The sequence below is a fragment of the Phoxinus phoxinus genome, assembly GCF_949152265.1.
Source record: "Phoxinus phoxinus genome assembly, chromosome: 22".
Taxonomy (NCBI): domain Eukaryota; kingdom Metazoa; phylum Chordata; class Actinopteri; order Cypriniformes; family Leuciscidae; genus Phoxinus; species Phoxinus phoxinus.
Window position 1 is genome coordinate 239753 of NC_136897.1, and position 19508 is coordinate 259260.

The 19508-nt window shown below is 51.5% G+C and overlaps 1 protein-coding gene across 1 annotated transcript; it reads left to right on the plus strand.

Moving 5' to 3' along the window:
* Window positions 1-10635: 10635 nt before the first annotated feature.
* On the plus strand, window positions 10636-14285 carry npffl (neuropeptide FF-amide peptide precursor like). The gene is made up of 3 exons (XM_079598225.1): window positions 10636-11861; window positions 12598-12719; window positions 13916-14285. Exons 1-3 carry the CDS (start codon window positions 11712-11714, stop codon window positions 14034-14036), a joined length of 393 nt encoding a protein of 130 aa, XP_079454351.1. The 5' UTR covers window positions 10636-11711; the 3' UTR covers window positions 14037-14285.
* Window positions 14286-19508: the final 5223 nt, after the last annotated feature.

A 19508-nucleotide genomic window follows, 5' to 3' on the forward strand; every position in this document is an offset into this window, starting at 1 on the left:
CAGCGCCGCTCCACCTCGGCCACTCGTCATTCGTCAGCGCCGCTCCACCTCGGCCACTCGTCATTCGTCAGCGCCGCTCCACCTCGGCCACTCGTCATTCGTCAGCGCCGCTCCACCTCGGCCACTCAATCCACTTTGGATTGCTCCTGTCTGCCTCGCTGTGACTGCTGCTGCTGTGAGTTTGCTGTGAGTTTGTTTGCTGCGTCTAAGCCTCGTATTAGCTTCGTATTTCTTTCTGTTTTGAACCATCATTTATTATAAATTCTAGTTGTTTATACTACTAAATACAGCTTACTCAACATCTCAGATTAACCTGACATTGCTAGCTTCCGTTATTGTCAGCACAACACGCTAACTCGCTAGCCTTTTAACGCACCACCCATGCGCTCAGTTATTTATTTTTCTCTCGCGCGCCCGCGCCTTTGAGTTCATAAAAGCCCAGGTGAGTAAGAATCAGTCAACAAACACGGTGAGTAATGTCTTCTCCTGTTATTGTCACCTGCACTTCATGTCACATGTTTACCATAGCCTTCTCTGTCGGCAATATAGGATTTATATGTGATAAATGCAAGGAGACAGTCAGGCTGACGGAGAAGATTTCAGAACTAGAGACACGCATCCAAACTTTAATCGAGAATAGTAAGAAGAGTGCTAGAGCTTTAGATACTATTTTGGATGCGCCTAGCCTAGTGAACTCTTTACATGAGTCGGTTCCGGCTGAAGTAGAGCCCGTGCAGCAGGGCAGATGGGTGACAGTGAGAGATCGCTGTAGTCGCGGATCAAAAAACCCCTTTTCCGTTCCGATAACAAATCGATTTGCCCCGCTCAGTGAAACACCCACTGAGAATTATTCTGATTGTGCCCTAGTTATTGGCGATTCTATTACACGGAACGTGAAAATAGAGACACCAGCCACCATAGTCACATGTTTGCCGGGAGCCAGAGCGCCTGACATCAAAGCTAATTTGAAAGTGCTGGCTAATGCTAAACGTAAATTCTCTAAGATTATTATTCACGTCGGCACTAATGATGTTCGACTCCGCCAGTCGGAGATCACCAAAATTAATATTAAAGAGGTGTGTGAACTCGCAAGTACGATGTCAAGCACTGTAATTTGCTCTGGCCCCCTTCCTGTTCGCCGGAGTGATGAGATAGTTAGTAGATTGTGTTCACTCAATGGCTGGCTGTCTGGGTGGTGTCCGCAGAATAATATAGAATTCATAGACAATTGGAAAAGTTTTTGGGGCAGACCTGACCTGTTGAAAAGAGATGGTATTCATCCCTCCTGGGATGGTGCTGCTCTTCTCTCTAGTAATTTGGCTCATAGTCTTAGAGATAAAACATGACAATCTGGGCCTCAGGTCAGGAAGCAGACAGACTGGCTTAACCGACCGTCTGCTAGCGGCCTCACGTCACCAAGGTCAGATAAATCCCATCACATAGAGCCTCTTTCACCGAGATATCATCATATAGAGACTGTGTCTGTTCCCTGAACTTGGAAATCCAAAATACGTTCAAACCCATCTAAGGTTAAAAATTTAATTGATCTTCAACAAATAAAAAACAGATATAATACAAATGAGCAAATGATAAAGCTTGGGTTGCTGAATATTCGATCTCTTACTTCAAAAGCGCTAATAGTTAATGATATGATTACAGATTATAACCTAGATGTGCTGTGTTTAACAGAAACCTGGCTAAAACCAAACGATTACATTGCTTTAAATGAGTCAACCCCACAAGATTACGGTTATAAACATGAACCTCGTCTGACACGCAAAGGAGGAGGTGTTGCTGTAATTTATAGTAATATTTTCAAAACCACTAAGAAATCTAGTTGTAAATATAATTCTTTTGAAGTGTTGGTGCTTAATGTAAAAATATATAGTGTAAACGCTAAATCACGTTTGAGATTTGTGCTGGCTACTGTATACAGGCCACCTGGGCACCATACAGACTTTATCAAAGAATTTGCGGACTTTCTATCAGAATTAGTATTGGCTGCAGATAAAGTACTAATTGTTGGTGACTTTAATATACACATAGATAATGAAAAAGATGCATTGGGATTGGCATTTAAAGACATTATAAACTCAATTGGAGTTAGACAACACGTGTCAGGACCGACTCATTGTCGTAATCATACTCTAGATCTAATACTATCACATGGAATAGATGTTGATGCCGTTGAAATACTGCAACAGAGCGATGACATCTCAGATCACTATCTAGTCTCGTGTAAATTACATTTAGCCAAGGCTGCAAAGCCGACTCCGTGTTATAAATATGTTAGACCGATCACTTCTGCCACTAAAGATTGCTTTATCAATAATCTTCCTAATCAGTTTCATCATCTCAGCATCCCGGATAGCTTAGAAGAACTTGATATTGCAACAGAAACTTTTAACTCTCTCTTTTCCAGCACTTTAGACACAGTTGCTCCGCTGCGCTTAAAGAAGATTAAAGAACATAGTCCAACGCCGTGGCACAACGAGCACACTCACACACACACACACTCAGGCCCTTAAGAGAGCAGCCAGAAAAATGGAGCGCAACTGGAAGAAAACAAAACTAGAGGTGTTTCGGATTTCATGGAAGGAGAGCTCGATTGCTTACAGAGAGGCTTTAAAAGCTGCTAGATCTGCTTATTTTTCAACCCTATTAGAAGAAAATAAACATAATCCTAGGTATTTATTTGAAACAGTGGCTAAACTAACGAAAAAGAAAGCTTCAAGCCCAGAAGCTTCCAAGAAAAACAGCAGTAATGACTTTATGAACTTCTTCACTTATAAGATCGATAATATCAGGGACAAAATTATAACTATGCAACCGTCTAATACAGTATCGCATCAGGAAGTGCATTGTAGTCTCCCTGAGGGAAAATTTGATTCATTCATTGCTATAGGAGAGGAAGAATTTTGCAAACTCGTCAAATCATCTAAATCCACAACGTGCATGTTAGACCCTATACCGACTAAGCTGCTGAAAGAGATGCTTCCAGATGTCATAGATCCTCTTCTTAATATCATTAATTCATCTTTGTCTCTAGGATACGTACCAAAAACCTTTAAGCTAGCTATGATTAAACCGCTTGTTAAAAAACAGCAACTTGATCCTACAAAACTAGTCAATTACAGGCCGATCTCTAATCTGCCATTTCTGTCAAAGATATTAGAAAAAGCAGTATCCTCACAACTGTGTTCCTTTCTTGAAAGAAATGATATCTGCGAGGATTTTCAGTCCGGATTTAGACCGTACCATAGTACCGAGAGAGCTCTCGTTAGAGTCACAAATGATTTGCTCTTATCATCCGATCGTGGTTGTATCTCTCTATTAGTATTACTTGATCTTAGTGCTGCATTTGACACCATTGACCACAACATCCTTTTAAATAGACTCGAACATTATGTTGGCATTAGTGGAATTGCACTAGCATGGTTTAAATCATACTTATCTGACCGTTATCAGTTTGTAGCAATAAATGAAGAGATGTCTTATCAATCACAAGTTCAGTATGGCGTACCACAAGGCTCAGTACTAGGACCGCTGCTGTTCACTCTGTATATGCTACCATTAGGAGATATCATTAGGAAACATGGAATTAGCTTTCACTGTTATGCCAACGATACTCAGCTGTATATTTCTTCAAAACCTAACGAAACCTACCAATTCACAAAATTAACGGAATGCATAGCTGATATAAAAAATTGGATGACTAGTAATTTCCTACTACTAAATTCAGAAAAAACAGAGATTCTAATTATTGGACAAAAAACTTCCACACGTAATAACCTAGAGTACTGTCTAACACTTGATGCTGCTCTGTTAAGTCTTCGTCGTCGGTTAGGAACCTGGGTGTGTGTGTGTGTGTGTGTGTGTGTGTGTGTGTGTGTGTGTGTGTGTGTGTGTGTGTGTTTGTGTGTGTGTGTGTGTGTGCTCTTTGATACCAATCTTTCATTTGAAAGTCATGTGTCTAGTATCTGTAAAACCGCTTTCTTCCATCTTAAAAATATATCTAAATTACGTCATATGCTCTCAATGAATAATGCAGAACAATTAGTTCATGCGTTTATGACCTCAAGGCTAGATTGTTGTAATGCTCTACTGGGTGGCTGCCCTGCACGCTTAATAAACAAACTACAGCTAGTTCAAAACGCAGCAGCTCCAGTTCTTACTAGAACCAGGAAGTATGACCATATTAGCCCCGTTCTGTCAACACTGCATTGGCTGCCTATTAAACATCGTATACATTTTAAATATTGCTGATCACTTACAAAGCACTAAATGGTTTAGCTCCGCAGTACTTGAGCGAGCTCTTAACTTATTATAGTCCTTCACGTCTACTGCGATCTCAAAATTCCGGCCAGTTAATAATACCTAGAATATCAAAATCGACTGCTGGCGGTAGATCCTTTTCCTATTTAGCACCAAAACTTTGGAACAGTCTTCCTACCATTGTCCGGGAAGCAGACACACTCTGTCAGTTCAAATCTAGACTAAAAACACATCTCTTCGGCCTAGCATACACATAACACATTATAGACTTATATAATTAGGCTGCATAGTTTAGAACAGCCGGGACCGGGAACACTTCCCGTAAATCCTGATGTACTTGGTACATCATAAGAAGGATGGCGTCTACGCTAATATTAGTCTCTCTGTCTATCCCGAGGTTTACTGCTGTCCACCGGAACCAGGCCGTATCCAGATCTGATGAAGGACCAGCGCCAGGACACGACGACGCCGCTAACCTGAAGTGTCAACCAGTCTCTCCTCCTCTCCACTCCGACTTCAACCAACCGGAACTGGACAAATACTCTGATCCATTCTGAACTTCATACACTGTTCACTCATTGGCCAGAGGAGAACTGGCCCCCGACTGAGCCTGGGTTCTCCCAAGGTTTTTTCTCCATTCTGTCCCTGATGGAGTTTTGGTTCCTTGCCGCTGTTGCCTTCCTTCTGGCTTGCTTAGTTGGGGACATTTAATATTCAACAATATTATAGATCTGCCTTAAAGGTGGATGATGATGAAATTGTTTTTTTGTATTATTTTCATGTTATCACTGTGAAGCTGCTTTGATACAATCTGTATTGTAAAAAGCGCTATATAAATAAAGATGACTTGACTTGACTGACTTGACTCGTCATTCGTCAGTGCCGCTCCACCTCGGCCACTCGTCATTCGTCAGCGCCGCTCCACCTTGGCCACTCGTCATTCGTCAGCGCCGCTCCACCTCGGCCACTCGTCATTCGTCAGCGCCGCTCCACCTCGGCCACTCGTCATTCGTCAGCGCCGCTCCAGCTCGGCCACTCGTCATTCGTCAGTGCCGCTCCACCTCGGCCACTCTTCATTCGTCAGTGCCGCTCCACCTCGGCCACTCGTCATTCGTCAGCGCCGCTCCACCTTGGCCACTCGTCATTCGTCAGCGCCGCTCCACCTCGGCCACTCGTCATTCGTCAGCGCCGCTCCACCTCGGCCACTGGTCATTCTTCAGCGCCGCTCCACCTCGCCACTCGTCATTCGTCAGCGCCGCTCCACCTCGGCCACTGGTCATTCTTCAGCGCCGCTCCACCTCGCCACTCGTCATTCGTCAGCGCTGCTCCACCTCGGCCACTGGTCATTCTTCAGCGCCGCTCCACCTCGCCACTCGTCATTCGTCAGCGCCGCTCCACCTCGGCCACTCGTCATTCGTCAGCGCCGCTCCACCTCGGCCACTCGTCATTCGTCAGCGCGGCTCCACCTCGGCCACTCGTCATTCGTCAGCGCCGCTCCACCTCGGCCACTCGTCATTCGTCAGCGCCGCTCCACCTCGGCCACTCGTCATTCGTCAGCGCCGCTCCACCTCGCCACTCGTCATTCTTCAGCGCCGCTCCACCTCGCCACTCGTCATTCGTCAGCGCCGCTCCACCTCGCCACTCGTCATTCTTCAGCGCCGCTCCACCTCGGCCAGTCGTCATTCGTCAGCGCCGCTCCACCTTGGCCACTCGTCATTCGTCAGCGCCGCTCCACCTCGGCCACTCGTCATTCGTCAGTGCCGCTCCACCTCGGCCACTCGTCATTCTTCAGCGCCGCTCCACCTCGGCCACTCGTCATTCTTCAGCGCCGCTCCACCTCGGCCACTCGTCATTCGTCAGCGCCGCTCCACCTCGGCCACTCGTCATTCGTCAGCGCCGCTCCACCTCGGCCACTCGTCATTCGTCAGCGCCGCTCCACCTCGCCCACTCGTCATTCGTCAGCGCCGCTCCACCTTGGCCACTCGTCATTCGTCAGCGCCGCTCCACCTCGGCCACTCGTCATTCGTCAGTGCCGCTCCACCTCGCCCACTCGTCATTCGTCAGCGCCGCTCCACCTCGGCCACTCGTCATTCTTCAGCGCCGCTCCACCTCGGCCACTCGTCATTCTTCAGCGCCGCTCCACCTCGGCCACTCGTCATTCGTCAGTGCCGCTCCACCTCGGCCACTCGTCATTCTTCAGCGCCGCTCCACCTCGGCCACTCGTCATTCTTCAGCGCCGCTCCACCTCGGCCACTCGTCATTCGTCAGCGCCGCTCCACCTCGGCCACTCGTCATTCGTCAGCGCCGCTCCACCTCGGCCACTCGTCATTCGTCAGCGCCGCTCCACCTCGCCCACTCGTCATTCGTCAGCGCCGCTCCACCTTGGCCACTCGTCATTCGTCAGCGCCGCTCCACCTCGGCCACTCGTCATTCGTCAGTGCCGCTCCACCTCGCCCACTCGTCATTCGTCAGTGCCGCTCCACCTCGGCCACTCTTCATTCGTCAGTGCCGCTCCACCTCGGCCACTCGTCATTCGTCAGTGCCGCTCCACCTCGGCCACTCTTCATTCGTCAGTGCCGCTCCACCTCGCCCACTCGTCATTCGTCAGTGCCGCTCCACCTCGGCCACTCGTCATTCGTCAGTGCCGCTCCACCTCGGCCACTCTTCATTCTTCAGCGCCGCTCCACCTCGCCCACTCGTCATTCGTCAGTGCCGCTCCACCTCGGCCACTCGTCATTCGTCAGCGCCGCTCCACCTCGCCCACTCGTCATTCGTCAGTGCCGCTCCACCTCGGCCACTCGTCATTCGTCAGCGCCGCTCCACCTCGGCCACTCTTCATTCTTCAGCGCCGCTCCACCTCGCCCACTCGTCATTCGTCAGTGCCGCTCCAGCTCGGCCACTCGTCATTCGTCAGTGCCGCTCCACCTCGGCCACTCGTCATTCGTCAGCGCCGCTCCACCTCGGCCACTCGTCATTCGTCAGCGCCGCTCCACCTCGGCCACTCGTCATTCGTCAGCGCCGCTCCACCTCGGCCACTCGTCATTCGTCAGCGCCGCTCCACCTCGGCCACTCGTCATTCGTCAGCGCCGCTCCACCTCGGCCACTCGTCATTCGTCAGCGCCGCTCCACCTCGGCCACTCGTCATTCGTCAGCGCCGCTCCACCTCGCCACTCGTCATTCTTCAGCGCCGCTCCACCTCGCCACTCGTCATTCGTCAGCGCCGCTCCACCTCGGCCACTCGTCATTCTTCAGCGCCGCTCCACCTCGCCACTCGTCATTCGTCAGCGCCGCTCCACCTCGCCACTCGTCATTCTTCAGCGCCGCTCCACCTCGCCACTCGTCATTCGTCAGCGCCGCTCCACCTCGGCCACTCGTCATTCTTCAGCGCCGCTCCACCTCGCCACTCGTCATTCGTCAGCGCCGCTCCACCTCGCCACTCGTCATTCGTCAGCGCCGCTCCACCTCGCCACTCGTCATTCTTCAGCGCCGCTCCACCTCGCCCACTCGTCATTCGTCAGCGCCGCTCCACCTTGGCCACTCGTCATTCGTCAGCGCCGCTCCACCTTGGCCACTCGTCATTCGTCATCGCCGCTCCACCTCGGCCACTCGTCATTCGTCAGCGCCGCTCCACCTCGGCCACTCGTCATTCGTCAGCGCCGCTCCACCTCGGCCACTCGTCATTCGTCAGCGCCGCTCCACCTCGCCACTCGTCATTCTTCAGCGCCGCTCCACCTCGCCACTCGTCATTCGTCAGCGCCGCTCCACCTCGGCCACTCGTCATTCTTCAGCGCCGCTCCACCTCGCCACTCGTCATTCGTCAGCGCCGCTCCACCTCGCCACTCGTCATTCTTCAGCGCCGCTCCACCTCGCCACTCGTCATTCGTCAGCGCCGCTCCACCTCGGCCACTCGTCATTCTTCAGCGCCGCTCCACCTCGCCACTCGTCATTCGTCAGCGCCGCTCCACCTCGCCACTCGTCATTCGTCAGCGCCGCTCCACCTCGCCACTCGTCATTCTTCAGCGCCGCTCCACCTCGCCCACTCGTCATTCGTCAGCGCCGCTCCACCTTGGCCACTCGTCATTCGTCAGCGCCGCTCCACCTTGGCCACTCGTCATTCGTCAGCGCCGCTCCACCTCGCCACTCGTCATTCTTCAGCGCCGCTCCACCTCGCCCACTCGTCATTCGTCAGCGCCGCTCCACCTTGGCCACTCGTCATTCGTCAGCGCCGCTCCACCTCGGCCACTCGTCATTCGTCAGCGCCGCTCCACCTCGGCCACTCGTCATTCGTCAGCGCGGCTCCACCTCGGCCACTCGTCATTCGTCAGCGCCGCTCCACCTCGGCCACTCGTCATTCGTCAGCGCCGCTCCACCTCGGCCACTCGTCATTCGTCAGCGCCGCTCCACCTCGCCACTCGTCATTCTTCAGCGCCGCTCCACCTCGCCACTCGTCATTCGTCAGCGCCGCTCCACCTCGCCACTCGTCATTCTTCAGCGCCGCTCCACCTCGGCCAGTCGTCATTCGTCAGCGCCGCTCCACCTTGGCCACTCGTCATTCGTCAGCGCCGCTCCACCTCGGCCACTCGTCATTCGTCAGTGCCGCTCCACCTCGGCCACTCGTCATTCTTCAGCGCCGCTCCACCTCGGCCACTCGTCATTCTTCAGCGCCGCTCCACCTCGGCCACTCGTCATTCGTCAGCGCCGCTCCACCTCGGCCACTCGTCATTCGTCAGCGCCGCTCCACCTCGGCCACTCGTCATTCGTCAGCGCCGCTCCACCTCGCCCACTCGTCATTCGTCAGCGCCGCTCCACCTTGGCCACTCGTCATTCGTCAGCGCCGCTCCACCTCGGCCACTCGTCATTCGTCAGTGCCGCTCCACCTCGCCCACTCGTCATTCGTCAGCGCCGCTCCACCTCGGCCACTCGTCATTCTTCAGCGCCGCTCCACCTCGGCCACTCGTCATTCTTCAGCGCCGCTCCACCTCGGCCACTCGTCATTCGTCAGTGCCGCTCCACCTCGGCCACTCGTCATTCTTCAGCGCCGCTCCACCTCGGCCACTCGTCATTCTTCAGCGCCGCTCCACCTCGGCCACTCGTCATTCGTCAGCGCCGCTCCACCTCGGCCACTCGTCATTCGTCAGCGCCGCTCCACCTCGGCCACTCGTCATTCGTCAGCGCCGCTCCACCTCGCCCACTCGTCATTCGTCAGCGCCGCTCCACCTTGGCCACTCGTCATTCGTCAGCGCCGCTCCACCTCGGCCACTCGTCATTCGTCAGTGCCGCTCCACCTCGCCCACTCGTCATTCGTCAGTGCCGCTCCACCTCGGCCACTCTTCATTCGTCAGTGCCGCTCCACCTCGGCCACTCGTCATTCGTCAGTGCCGCTCCACCTCGGCCACTCTTCATTCGTCAGTGCCGCTCCACCTCGCCCACTCGTCATTCGTCAGTGCCGCTCCACCTCGGCCACTCGTCATTCGTCAGTGCCGCTCCACCTCGGCCACTCTTCATTCTTCAGCGCCGCTCCACCTCGCCCACTCGTCATTCGTCAGTGCCGCTCCACCTCGGCCACTCGTCATTCGTCAGCGCCGCTCCACCTCGCCCACTCGTCATTCGTCAGTGCCGCTCCACCTCGGCCACTCGTCATTCGTCAGCGCCGCTCCACCTCGGCCACTCTTCATTCTTCAGCGCCGCTCCACCTCGCCCACTCGTCATTCGTCAGTGCCGCTCCAGCTCGGCCACTCGTCATTCGTCAGTGCCGCTCCACCTCGGCCACTCGTCATTCGTCAGCGCCGCTCCACCTCGGCCACTCGTCATTCGTCAGCGCCGCTCCACCTCGGCCACTCGTCATTCGTCAGCGCCGCTCCACCTCGGCCACTCGTCATTCGTCAGCGCCGCTCCACCTCGGCCACTCGTCATTCGTCAGCGCCGCTCCACCTCGGCCACTCGTCATTCGTCAGCGCCGCTCCACCTCGGCCACTCGTCATTCGTCAGCGCCGCTCCACCTCGCCACTCGTCATTCTTCAGCGCCGCTCCACCTCGCCACTCGTCATTCGTCAGCGCCGCTCCACCTCGGCCACTCGTCATTCTTCAGCGCCGCTCCACCTCGCCACTCGTCATTCGTCAGCGCCGCTCCACCTCGCCACTCGTCATTCTTCAGCGCCGCTCCACCTCGCCACTCGTCATTCGTCAGCGCCGCTCCACCTCGGCCACTCGTCATTCTTCAGCGCCGCTCCACCTCGCCACTCGTCATTCGTCAGCGCCGCTCCACCTCGCCACTCGTCATTCGTCAGCGCCGCTCCACCTCGCCACTCGTCATTCTTCAGCGCCGCTCCACCTCGCCCACTCGTCATTCGTCAGCGCCGCTCCACCTTGGCCACTCGTCATTCGTCAGCGCCGCTCCACCTTGGCCACTCGTCATTCGTCAGCGCCGCTCCACCTCGGCCACTCGTCATTCTTCAGCGCTACTCCGTCTGGGTCTCCAACTCCCCTGGCTCCACCGCTGTCGGTCTGATTCCTGGCTCCACCTAAGCTTCTTCCTCCATTGGTTCTGTCTGGGCCTTTCATCCTGGCTGTGCTCTGGGTCTTCATGTTCCATCATCTCCTCCCTCCATTGTCTCCTCCATGGGGTTTCCGTCTGTTAGCCTCTCCTCTGTTACAATCTTTCCAGATCTGCATCCTCCTCCGAAGTTACTGTAATGGTCTTGTTCTGTTTTGGTTTCATTTTCATTATTTTCCATGTTCCTGTTTGCCTGTTGTTGCCTCATGTTCCTGAGTTCTCGTTTCTAATTGAGTTGCACACCTGTTCCCTGCTCGTTTAATGATCTTTCCTTGAGTATGTAAGTCCTTAGTTTTTTTCCCCATAGCCATTCAAAAGTTGGTCTGTATTCTACTAAAGTAACATTTTTGTAAGCATTTAAAACAAAAACATATTAAAATCACATTCTCCAGCATCAGTCGTTCAGCTGTCATTGAGATAAATGTTAATGAATCAAGACTCCAGGACCTCAATCATATCAGATATATTTTCATCTATATATATCTTATTACTATAGAAGGTAAATCGTAATTACTATATTACTCTCTGATGTCTTTAATGACTTTAATGAATTGATTTTGTGTCATTGAGAACTAGCAGAGTGTCTTTGGTTGATATGAGCAAAGAAAGAGCTGGCCAATGTATTGGGAGTGTGTTTGCTGATCTAGATTTAATAAGTATGTTCATCCCTGAGTTCCTGTGGGATCCATAATACAGGCCATCACCAAATCCCCAGCATAACAGATGCACCGTCAGTCACTCATTAGTCTCTGGAGTCGCACACTCACTGTATATAAGGACATTTGCCACGGCCGTTCGATAGCTTGGCCAGATCGGCTCCACGTACTCCATAAAACTAGTGCAGATCCACATGAGCAGAGCCTGAACTATTCAAACTGCAGTGATGGATGCAGGTGTGTGGTTGGTGATAGGCGTACTGCTGGTGACGACTGATATGAGCCAGTCCATCCCGAAAGATGACGTGCTGGAGCAGAGCAAACACCCGCTGGAATCACGCCAGGACTCCGACGGGAACATGCTGGAGAGTCGAGGGGTAAAAGACACGCATTCAGAAACTATCTGTTCATCTAATCCTGCTGTAAAAGTTACGCAGTGCCTCACTGTACTGCTATTTTTAGGGCAGTAACTCAAACAAAGAAGTCTTGTATGGACATTTGTAATTACACATTTGTAATTATGAAGTTTAGTAATATAATACATTTAGATGTAATATCAAATAACACAGTTAAAATGATAATTAAGTACTTTACATGTGCTTTAGTATGTTAGTCAACACAAAAATAAAACTTAATGATTAAAAATGGACTTGTACAAAGTGCACTTTTTACATTTTAATGTTATATTATCGTAATTCATTAGTATTATATTGACTTTATTATTTTAAAAGACAAAATAACTTAGTAACCAGTAATGTATCTTACTCATGAACGGTTCAAATGTCTTTCTGTGAATTAAAGAATATCATTCCCTTTTGCCACAATATCTTTAAAAGTACCAATAAAATTACCAAGACATATTGTTTCTAGTTGGATGGTCAAATTCACATGTCGGGAACTCTTAACAACCCTAATCAGAGACTGTTTGAAGCAGCCGATAGATCTTATGGCTATGAAATGTGGCTTGGAAAGTTTTCAAGATTAAAAGGACGTTCACCACAGCTCATTTCTGTACCCAGTTGTGGCATATTTGACTGACATTCAAGTAAAAGTAATGTGACATCAGTGTTTGTGAAGAAACCGAGATGGTGAGGTGTTCTTGATGTGTATCAGGCCCCTGAGGAGCAGATGGATCATCTACTGGAGGATCGTCTTCTGGTAGAGATGTTGCGCTCTTTACTCCACGACTCTCAGAGATATGAACGCAACCCTTCAGTGCTGCACCAGCCCCAGCGGTGCGTATATTTCAACCAGCCACAGCACATTATAATCTTTAAAGTAACCATCTTAAATTATGATGATGAATGTCAACCAGGTAAAAACTCATGAGTGTGTGAAACATTCTATTCTTGTCATACTGGTCAAGTACTGAATAATACTATATGTTTTTACACAAACATTCATCACATGTGTATTCTTACTACAAATATTTATATTTTTTTTTCATTAGTAAATGATTCTAGACTAGACCACAGTAATAGTAAGTAAGTAAGTAAAGTTTATTTCTATAGCACATTTAAAACAGCTTGCGCTGACCAAAGTGCTGTACATAATTGTACTGGCCACAGGGTAATAAAAACACATGTAATAGAAATACATTTACAAATAAATTTAGTTTAGGGTAAAACAACATTACAGAGAGACAGCAGGTTGAAAACACACTAAGCAGGAAAAACATTTAAGATGCCTAAAAGGCCAATGTAAAAAGGTGTGTTTTAAGTCTAGCTTTAAAAATATCAATATGAGGGGCATTTCTGATGTCGGGTGGCAGTGGGTTCCACAGCTGAGGGCCAGCGACAGAGAAGGCTCTGTCACCGCTCCGCTTGAGCCGGGGCCGTGGGACGTGCAGCCCTGATGGGAGATCTGAGGGCTCTGGGAGCTGCTTGGAGCTGAAGGGTATCTGCTAAGTAGCTTGGGGCCAGTGCGCGTAGAGATTTAAAAACCATTAGCAGTATTTAAAATTGTATCCTAGACTGGACAGGAAGCCAGTGCAAAGAGGCTAGGACGGGTGTAATATGTTCACGTTTTTTTGTGTTTGTGAGCAGTCTGGCTTTGTTACATTTATATAGCGCTTCATCTGAGACCTCAAAGTGCTTTACATAGAAGGGGGAATCTCCTCAACCACCACCAATGTGCAGCATCCACCTGGATGGTGCGACGGCAGCCATATTGCGCCAGAACGCCCACCACACACCAGCTTACTGGTGGAGAGGAGACAGTGATGAAGCCAATCAGTGTATGGTTGACGAGGCGTAGGCGTCTCTCACCCCAGAGACAGCATACGTGCATCGCTTATTCAACTGTTCTTTAATATTCCACACCAGTTTTAACATATCAGTGATCGCCGAAGATTGTGGTCCATAATATTCTCTGGCAATAAAGAGACAAAAATATTCAATTTGAGTCAACGCATTATTCTTCTGCTTTCCAGGTTTGGTCGGGGGGCTCGGAGTGGCTTGACCACAGATGAAAGGATACAGTCTCGGGACTGGGAGACGGTTCCCGGACAGATATGGAGCATGGCTGTGCCACAAAGATTTGGCAAAAAATAACACCGAGCCATCCTAAAAATTGAGTGATGTCTTCAGAGTATTGTATAAATAGAAAGGTGAATAATTTGATCAGAAACATCTAAAAGCATTTCATTCATTTCTGTCTCCACTACATCCCATAATAAACAGTCAGCTCTTCTCTGCATTTCATGAAATATGTGATAGTAATTATAACTCATCAAAACAATAATATTTTAGTGTAGTAATTGTTTAATAAGTTCTGTATAAGTGTGAGGGAATGTTTTGATTTTTAATCCATTGTACTGCATAATCATTGAATGTGTTGCGTAGTGTATTTTCTGTGTATAAATAAATGATCAGCTCTGCTTGTTGAGAGATATTTCTGGTAGTTCTTGTTCTTGACATTTTGTCAACAGTATTGGTTGAGCTTTTTATTTATGTTATTTTTAGGCAATGCAGGTAATTGTAATCACAAAGGAGAAGGAATAGATCAAGCTCTGTGATTCAAGACGAAATAACATAATTTATTCTGGTGCACATGTTAAACAACCCCAACATGCTGAAGAATCCACATCTTTCTGAAATGTAAGTCAAGTCAAGTCATCTTTATTTATACAGTGCTTTTTATAATACAGAGTGTTTCAAAGCAGCTTTACAGAGATAACAGGAAAATAATGCAACAGTTGTTCCTGCTGTACAGCAGATCTAAAAGAAAATAGCCGCTCTGGAGAAAACCCTGATGTCATCGTCCAGCTCAGTTCAGTTCTCATATCATGGTGTCAATGCAGGAGATCAATAATATTGTTGAATATTAAATGTCTACAACTAAGCAAGCCAAAAGCCAATGGCAACAAAGGCTAAAAAGGCAACAGTGGGAAGGAACTAAAACTCCATCAGTGACAGAATGTAGAAAAAACCCTTTGGAGAACCCAGACTCAGTCGCTCAGATCTCCTCTGGCCAACGAGCGAACAGTGTGTGATTATGATTCAGGCAGAACTACAGGTCAGAAGTCAGATTGGATCAGAACATTCACAATATTATCCAGTTCCCTCTGGTAGAAGATCTGAGTCACACTGGTATGGAGACGAGTTTGAGGATCAGTGCTTATGGCTGTCGTGTCGATGAGGCCTTCACAGAAGAGAGTCTAGATGACACAATCTCTGCTGACACTTCAGGGATGCGGTCGTGTTTGAGATCTGGATACGGCCCGGATACGGCTGACTACATCATGAGTTGTGGTCGTGTCTAGGCGCAGGTCCTCCATCTGATCTGGATACGGCCCGGATCCGGCTGACTACATCATGTGTTGTGGTCGTGTCTAGGCGCAGGTCCTCCATCTGATCTGGATAAGGCCCGGATCCGGCTGACTACATCATGTGTTGTGTTCGTGTCTAGGCGCAGGTCCTCCATCTGATCTGGATACGGCCCGGATCCGGCTGACTACATCATGTGTTGTGGTCGTGTCTAGGCGCAGATCCTCCATCTGATTCTGGATACGGCCCGGATCCGGCTGACTACATCATGTGTTGTGTTCGTGTCTAGGCGCAGGTCCTCCATCTGATCTGGATACGGCCCGGATCCGGCTGGCTACATCATGTGTTGTGGTCGTGTCTAGGCACAGGTCCTCCATCTGATCTGGATACGGCCCGGATCCGGCTGACTACATCATGTGTTGTGGTCGTGTCTAGGCGCAGGTCCTCCATCTGATCTGGATAAGGCCCGGATCCGGCTGGCTACATCATGTGTTGTGGTCGTGTCTAGGCGCAGGTCCTCCATCTGATCTGGATACGGCCCGGATCCGGCTGACTACATCATGTGTTGTGGTCGTGTCTAGGCGCAGGTCCTCCATCTGATCTGGATAAGGCCCGGATCCGGCTGACTACATCATGTGTTGTGTTCGTGTCTAGGCGCAAGTCCTCCATCTGATCTGGATACGGCCCGGATCCGGCTGGCTACATCATGTGTTGTGTTCGTGTCTAGGCGCAGGTCCTCCATCTGATCTGGATAAGGCCCGGATCCGGCTGACTACATCATGTGTTGTGGTCGTGTCTAGGTGCAGGTCCTCCATCTGATCTGGATACGGCCCGGATCCGGCTGGCTACATCATGTGTTGTGTTCGTGTCTAGGCGCAGGTCCTCCATCTGATCTGGATACGGCCCTGATCCGGCTGACTACATCATGTGTTGTGGTCGTGTCTAGGCGCAGGTCCTCCATCTGATCTGGATACGGCCCGGATCCGGCTGGCTACATCATGTGTTGTGGTCGTGTCTAGGCGCAGGTCCTCCATCTGATCTGGATACGGCCTGGATCCGGCTGACTACATCATGTGTTGTGGTCGTGTCTAGGCGCAGGTCCTCCATCTAATCTGGATACGGCCCGGATCCGGCTGACTACATCATGTGTTGTGGTCGTGTCTAGGCGCAGGTCCTCCATCTGATCTGGACACGGCCTGGATCCGGCTGGCTACATCATGTGTTGTGGTCGTGTCTAGGCGCAGGTCCTCCATCTGATCTGGACACGGCCTGGATCCGGCTGACTACATCATGTGTTGTGGTCGTGTCTAGGCGCAGGTCCTCCATCTGATCTGGATACGGCCCGGATCCGGCTGGCTACATCATGTGTTGTGGTCGTGTCTAGGCGCAGGTCCTCCATCTGATCTGGATACGGCCCGGATCCGGCTGACTACATCATGTGTTGTGTTCGTGTCTAGGCGCAGGTCCTCCATCTGATCTGGATACGGCCCGGATCCGGCTGACTACATCATGTGTTGTGGTCGTGTCTAGGCGCAGGTCCTCCATCTAATCTGGATACGGCCCGGATCCGGCTGACTACATCATGTGTTGTGGTCGTGTCTAGGCACAGGTCCTCCATCTGATCTGGATACGGCCCGGATCCGGCTGACTACATCATGTGTTGTGGTCGTGTCTAGGCACAGGTCCTCCATCTGATCTGGATACGGCCCGGATCCGGCTGACTACATCATGCGTTGTGGTCGTGTCTAGGCGCAGGTCCTCCATCTGATCTGGATCCGGCTGACTACATCATGCGTTGTGGTCGTGTCTAGGCGCAGGTCCTCCATCTGATCTGGATACGGCCCGGATCCGGCTGACTACATCATGTGTTGTGGTCGTGTCTAGGCGCAGGTCCTCCATCTGATCTGGATACGGCCCGGATCCGGCTGACTACATCATGTGTTGTGGTCGTGTCGGGGCGCAGGTCCTCCATCTGATCTGGATACGGCCCGGATCCGGCTGACTACATCATGCGTTGTGGTCGTGTCTAGGCGCAGGTCCTCCATCTGATCTGGATACGGCCCGGATCCGGCTGACTACATCATGCGTTGTGGTCGTGTCTGGGCGCAGGTCCTCCATCTGATCTGGATACGGCCCGGATCCGGCTGACTACATCATGTGTTGTGGTCGTGTCTGGGCGCAGGTCCTCCATCTGATCTGGATACGGCCCGGATCCGGCTGACTACATCATGCGTTGTGGTCGTGTCTGGGCGCAGGTCCTCCATCTGATCTGGATACGGCCCGGATCCGGCTGACTACATCATGCGTTGTGGTCGTGTCTGGGCGCAGGTCCTCCATCTGATCTGGATACGGCCCGGATCCGGCTGACTACATCATGCGTTGTGGTCGTGTCTGGGCGCAGGTCCTCCATCTGATCTGGATACGGCCCGGATCCGGCTGACTACATCATGTGTTGTGGTCGTGTCTAGGCGCAGGTCCTCCATCTGATCTGGATACGGCCCGGATCCGGCTGACTACATCATGTGTTGTGGTCGTGTCTAGGCGCAGGTCCTCCATCTGATCTGGATACGGCCCGGATCCGGCTGACTACATCATGTGTTGTGGTCGTGTCTAGGCGCAGATCCTCCATCTGATCTGGATACGGCTCGGATCCGGCTGACTACATCATGTGTCGTGGTCGTGTCTAGGCGCAGGTCCTCCATCTGATCTGGATACGGCCCGGATCCGGCTGACTACATCATGTGTTGTGGTCGTGTCTAGGCGCAGATCCTCCATCTGATCTGGATACGGCCCGGATCCGGCTGACTACATCATGTGTTGTGGTCGTGTCTAGGCACAGGTCCTCCATCTGATCTGGACACGGCTGACTACATCATGTGTTGTGGTCGTGTCTAGGTGCAGGTCCTCCATCTGATCTGGATACGGCCCGGATCCGGCTGACTACATCATGCGTTGTGGTCGTGTCTGGGCGCAGGTCCTCCATCTGATCTGGATACGGCCCGGATCCGGCTGACTACATCATGTGTTGTGGTCGTGTCTAGGTGCAGGTCCTCCATCTGATCTGGATACGGCCCGGATCCGGCTGACTACATCATGTGTTGTGGTCGTGTCTAGGCGCAGGTCCTCCATCTGATCTGGATACGGCCCGGATCCGGCTGACTACATCATGTGTTGTGGTCGTGTCTAGGCGCAGGTCCTCCATCTGATCTGGATACGGCCCGGATCCGGCTGACTACATCATGTGTTGTGGTCGTGTCTAGGCGCAGGTCCTCCATCTGATCTGGATACGGCCCGGATCCGGCTGACTACATCATGTGTTGTGTTCGTGTCTAGGCGCAGGTCCTCCATCTGATCTGGATACGGCCCGGATCCGGCTGGCTACATCATGTGTTGTGGTCGTGTCTAGGCGCAGGTCCTCCATCTGATATGGATACGGCCCGGATCCGGCTGACTACATCATGTGTTGTGGTCGTGTCTAGGCGCAGGTCCTCCATCTGATCTGGATAAGTCCCGGATCCGGCTGGCTACATCATGTGTTGTGGTCGTGTCTAGGCGCAGGTCCTCCATCTGATCTGGATAAGGCCCGGATCCGGCTGACTACATCATGTGTTGTGTTCGTGTCTAGGCGCAAGTCCTCCATCTGATCTGGATACGGCCCGGATCCGGCTGGCTACATCATGTGTTGTGTTCGTGTCTAGGCGCAGGTCCTCCATCTGATCTGGATAAGGCCCGGATCCGGCTGACTACATCATGTGTTGTGGTCGTGTCTAGGTGCAGGTCCTCCATCTGATCTGGATACGGCCCGGATCCGGCTGGCTACATCATGTGTTGTGTTCGTGTCTAGGCGCAGGTCCTCCATCTGATCTGGATACGGCCCTGATCCGGCTGACTACATCATGTGTTGTGGTCGTGTCTAGGCGCAGGTCCTCCATCTGATCTGGATACGGCCCGGATCCGGCTGGCTACATCATGTGTTGTGGTCGTGTCTAGGCGCAGGTCCTCCATCTGATCTGGATACGGCCTGGATCCGGCTGACTACATCATGTGTTGTGGTCGTGTCTAGGCGCAGGTCCTCCATCTGATCTGGATACGGCCCGGATCCGGCTGGCTACATCATGTGTTGTGGTCGTGTCTAGGCGCAGGTCCTCCATCTAATCTGGATACGGCCCGGATCCGGCTGACTACATCATGTGTTGTGGTCGTGTCTAGGCGCAGGTCCTCCATCTGATCTGGACACGGCCTGGATCCGGATGGCTA

Excerpts from the sequence above, each read along its gene's own strand:
- npffl (XM_079598225.1), top strand. The coding sequence starts at position 11,712 with ATGGATGCAGGTGTGTGGTTGGTGATAGGCGTACTGCTGGTGACGACT. Across the intron at positions 11,862-12,597 it reads ACATGCTGGAGAGTCGAGGG|GCCCCTGAGGAGCAGATGGA; the intron begins GTAAAAGACACG and ends GATGTGTATCAG. Across the intron at positions 12,720-13,915 it reads GTGCTGCACCAGCCCCAGCG|GTTTGGTCGGGGGGCTCGGA; the intron begins GTGCGTATATTT and ends TCTGCTTTCCAG.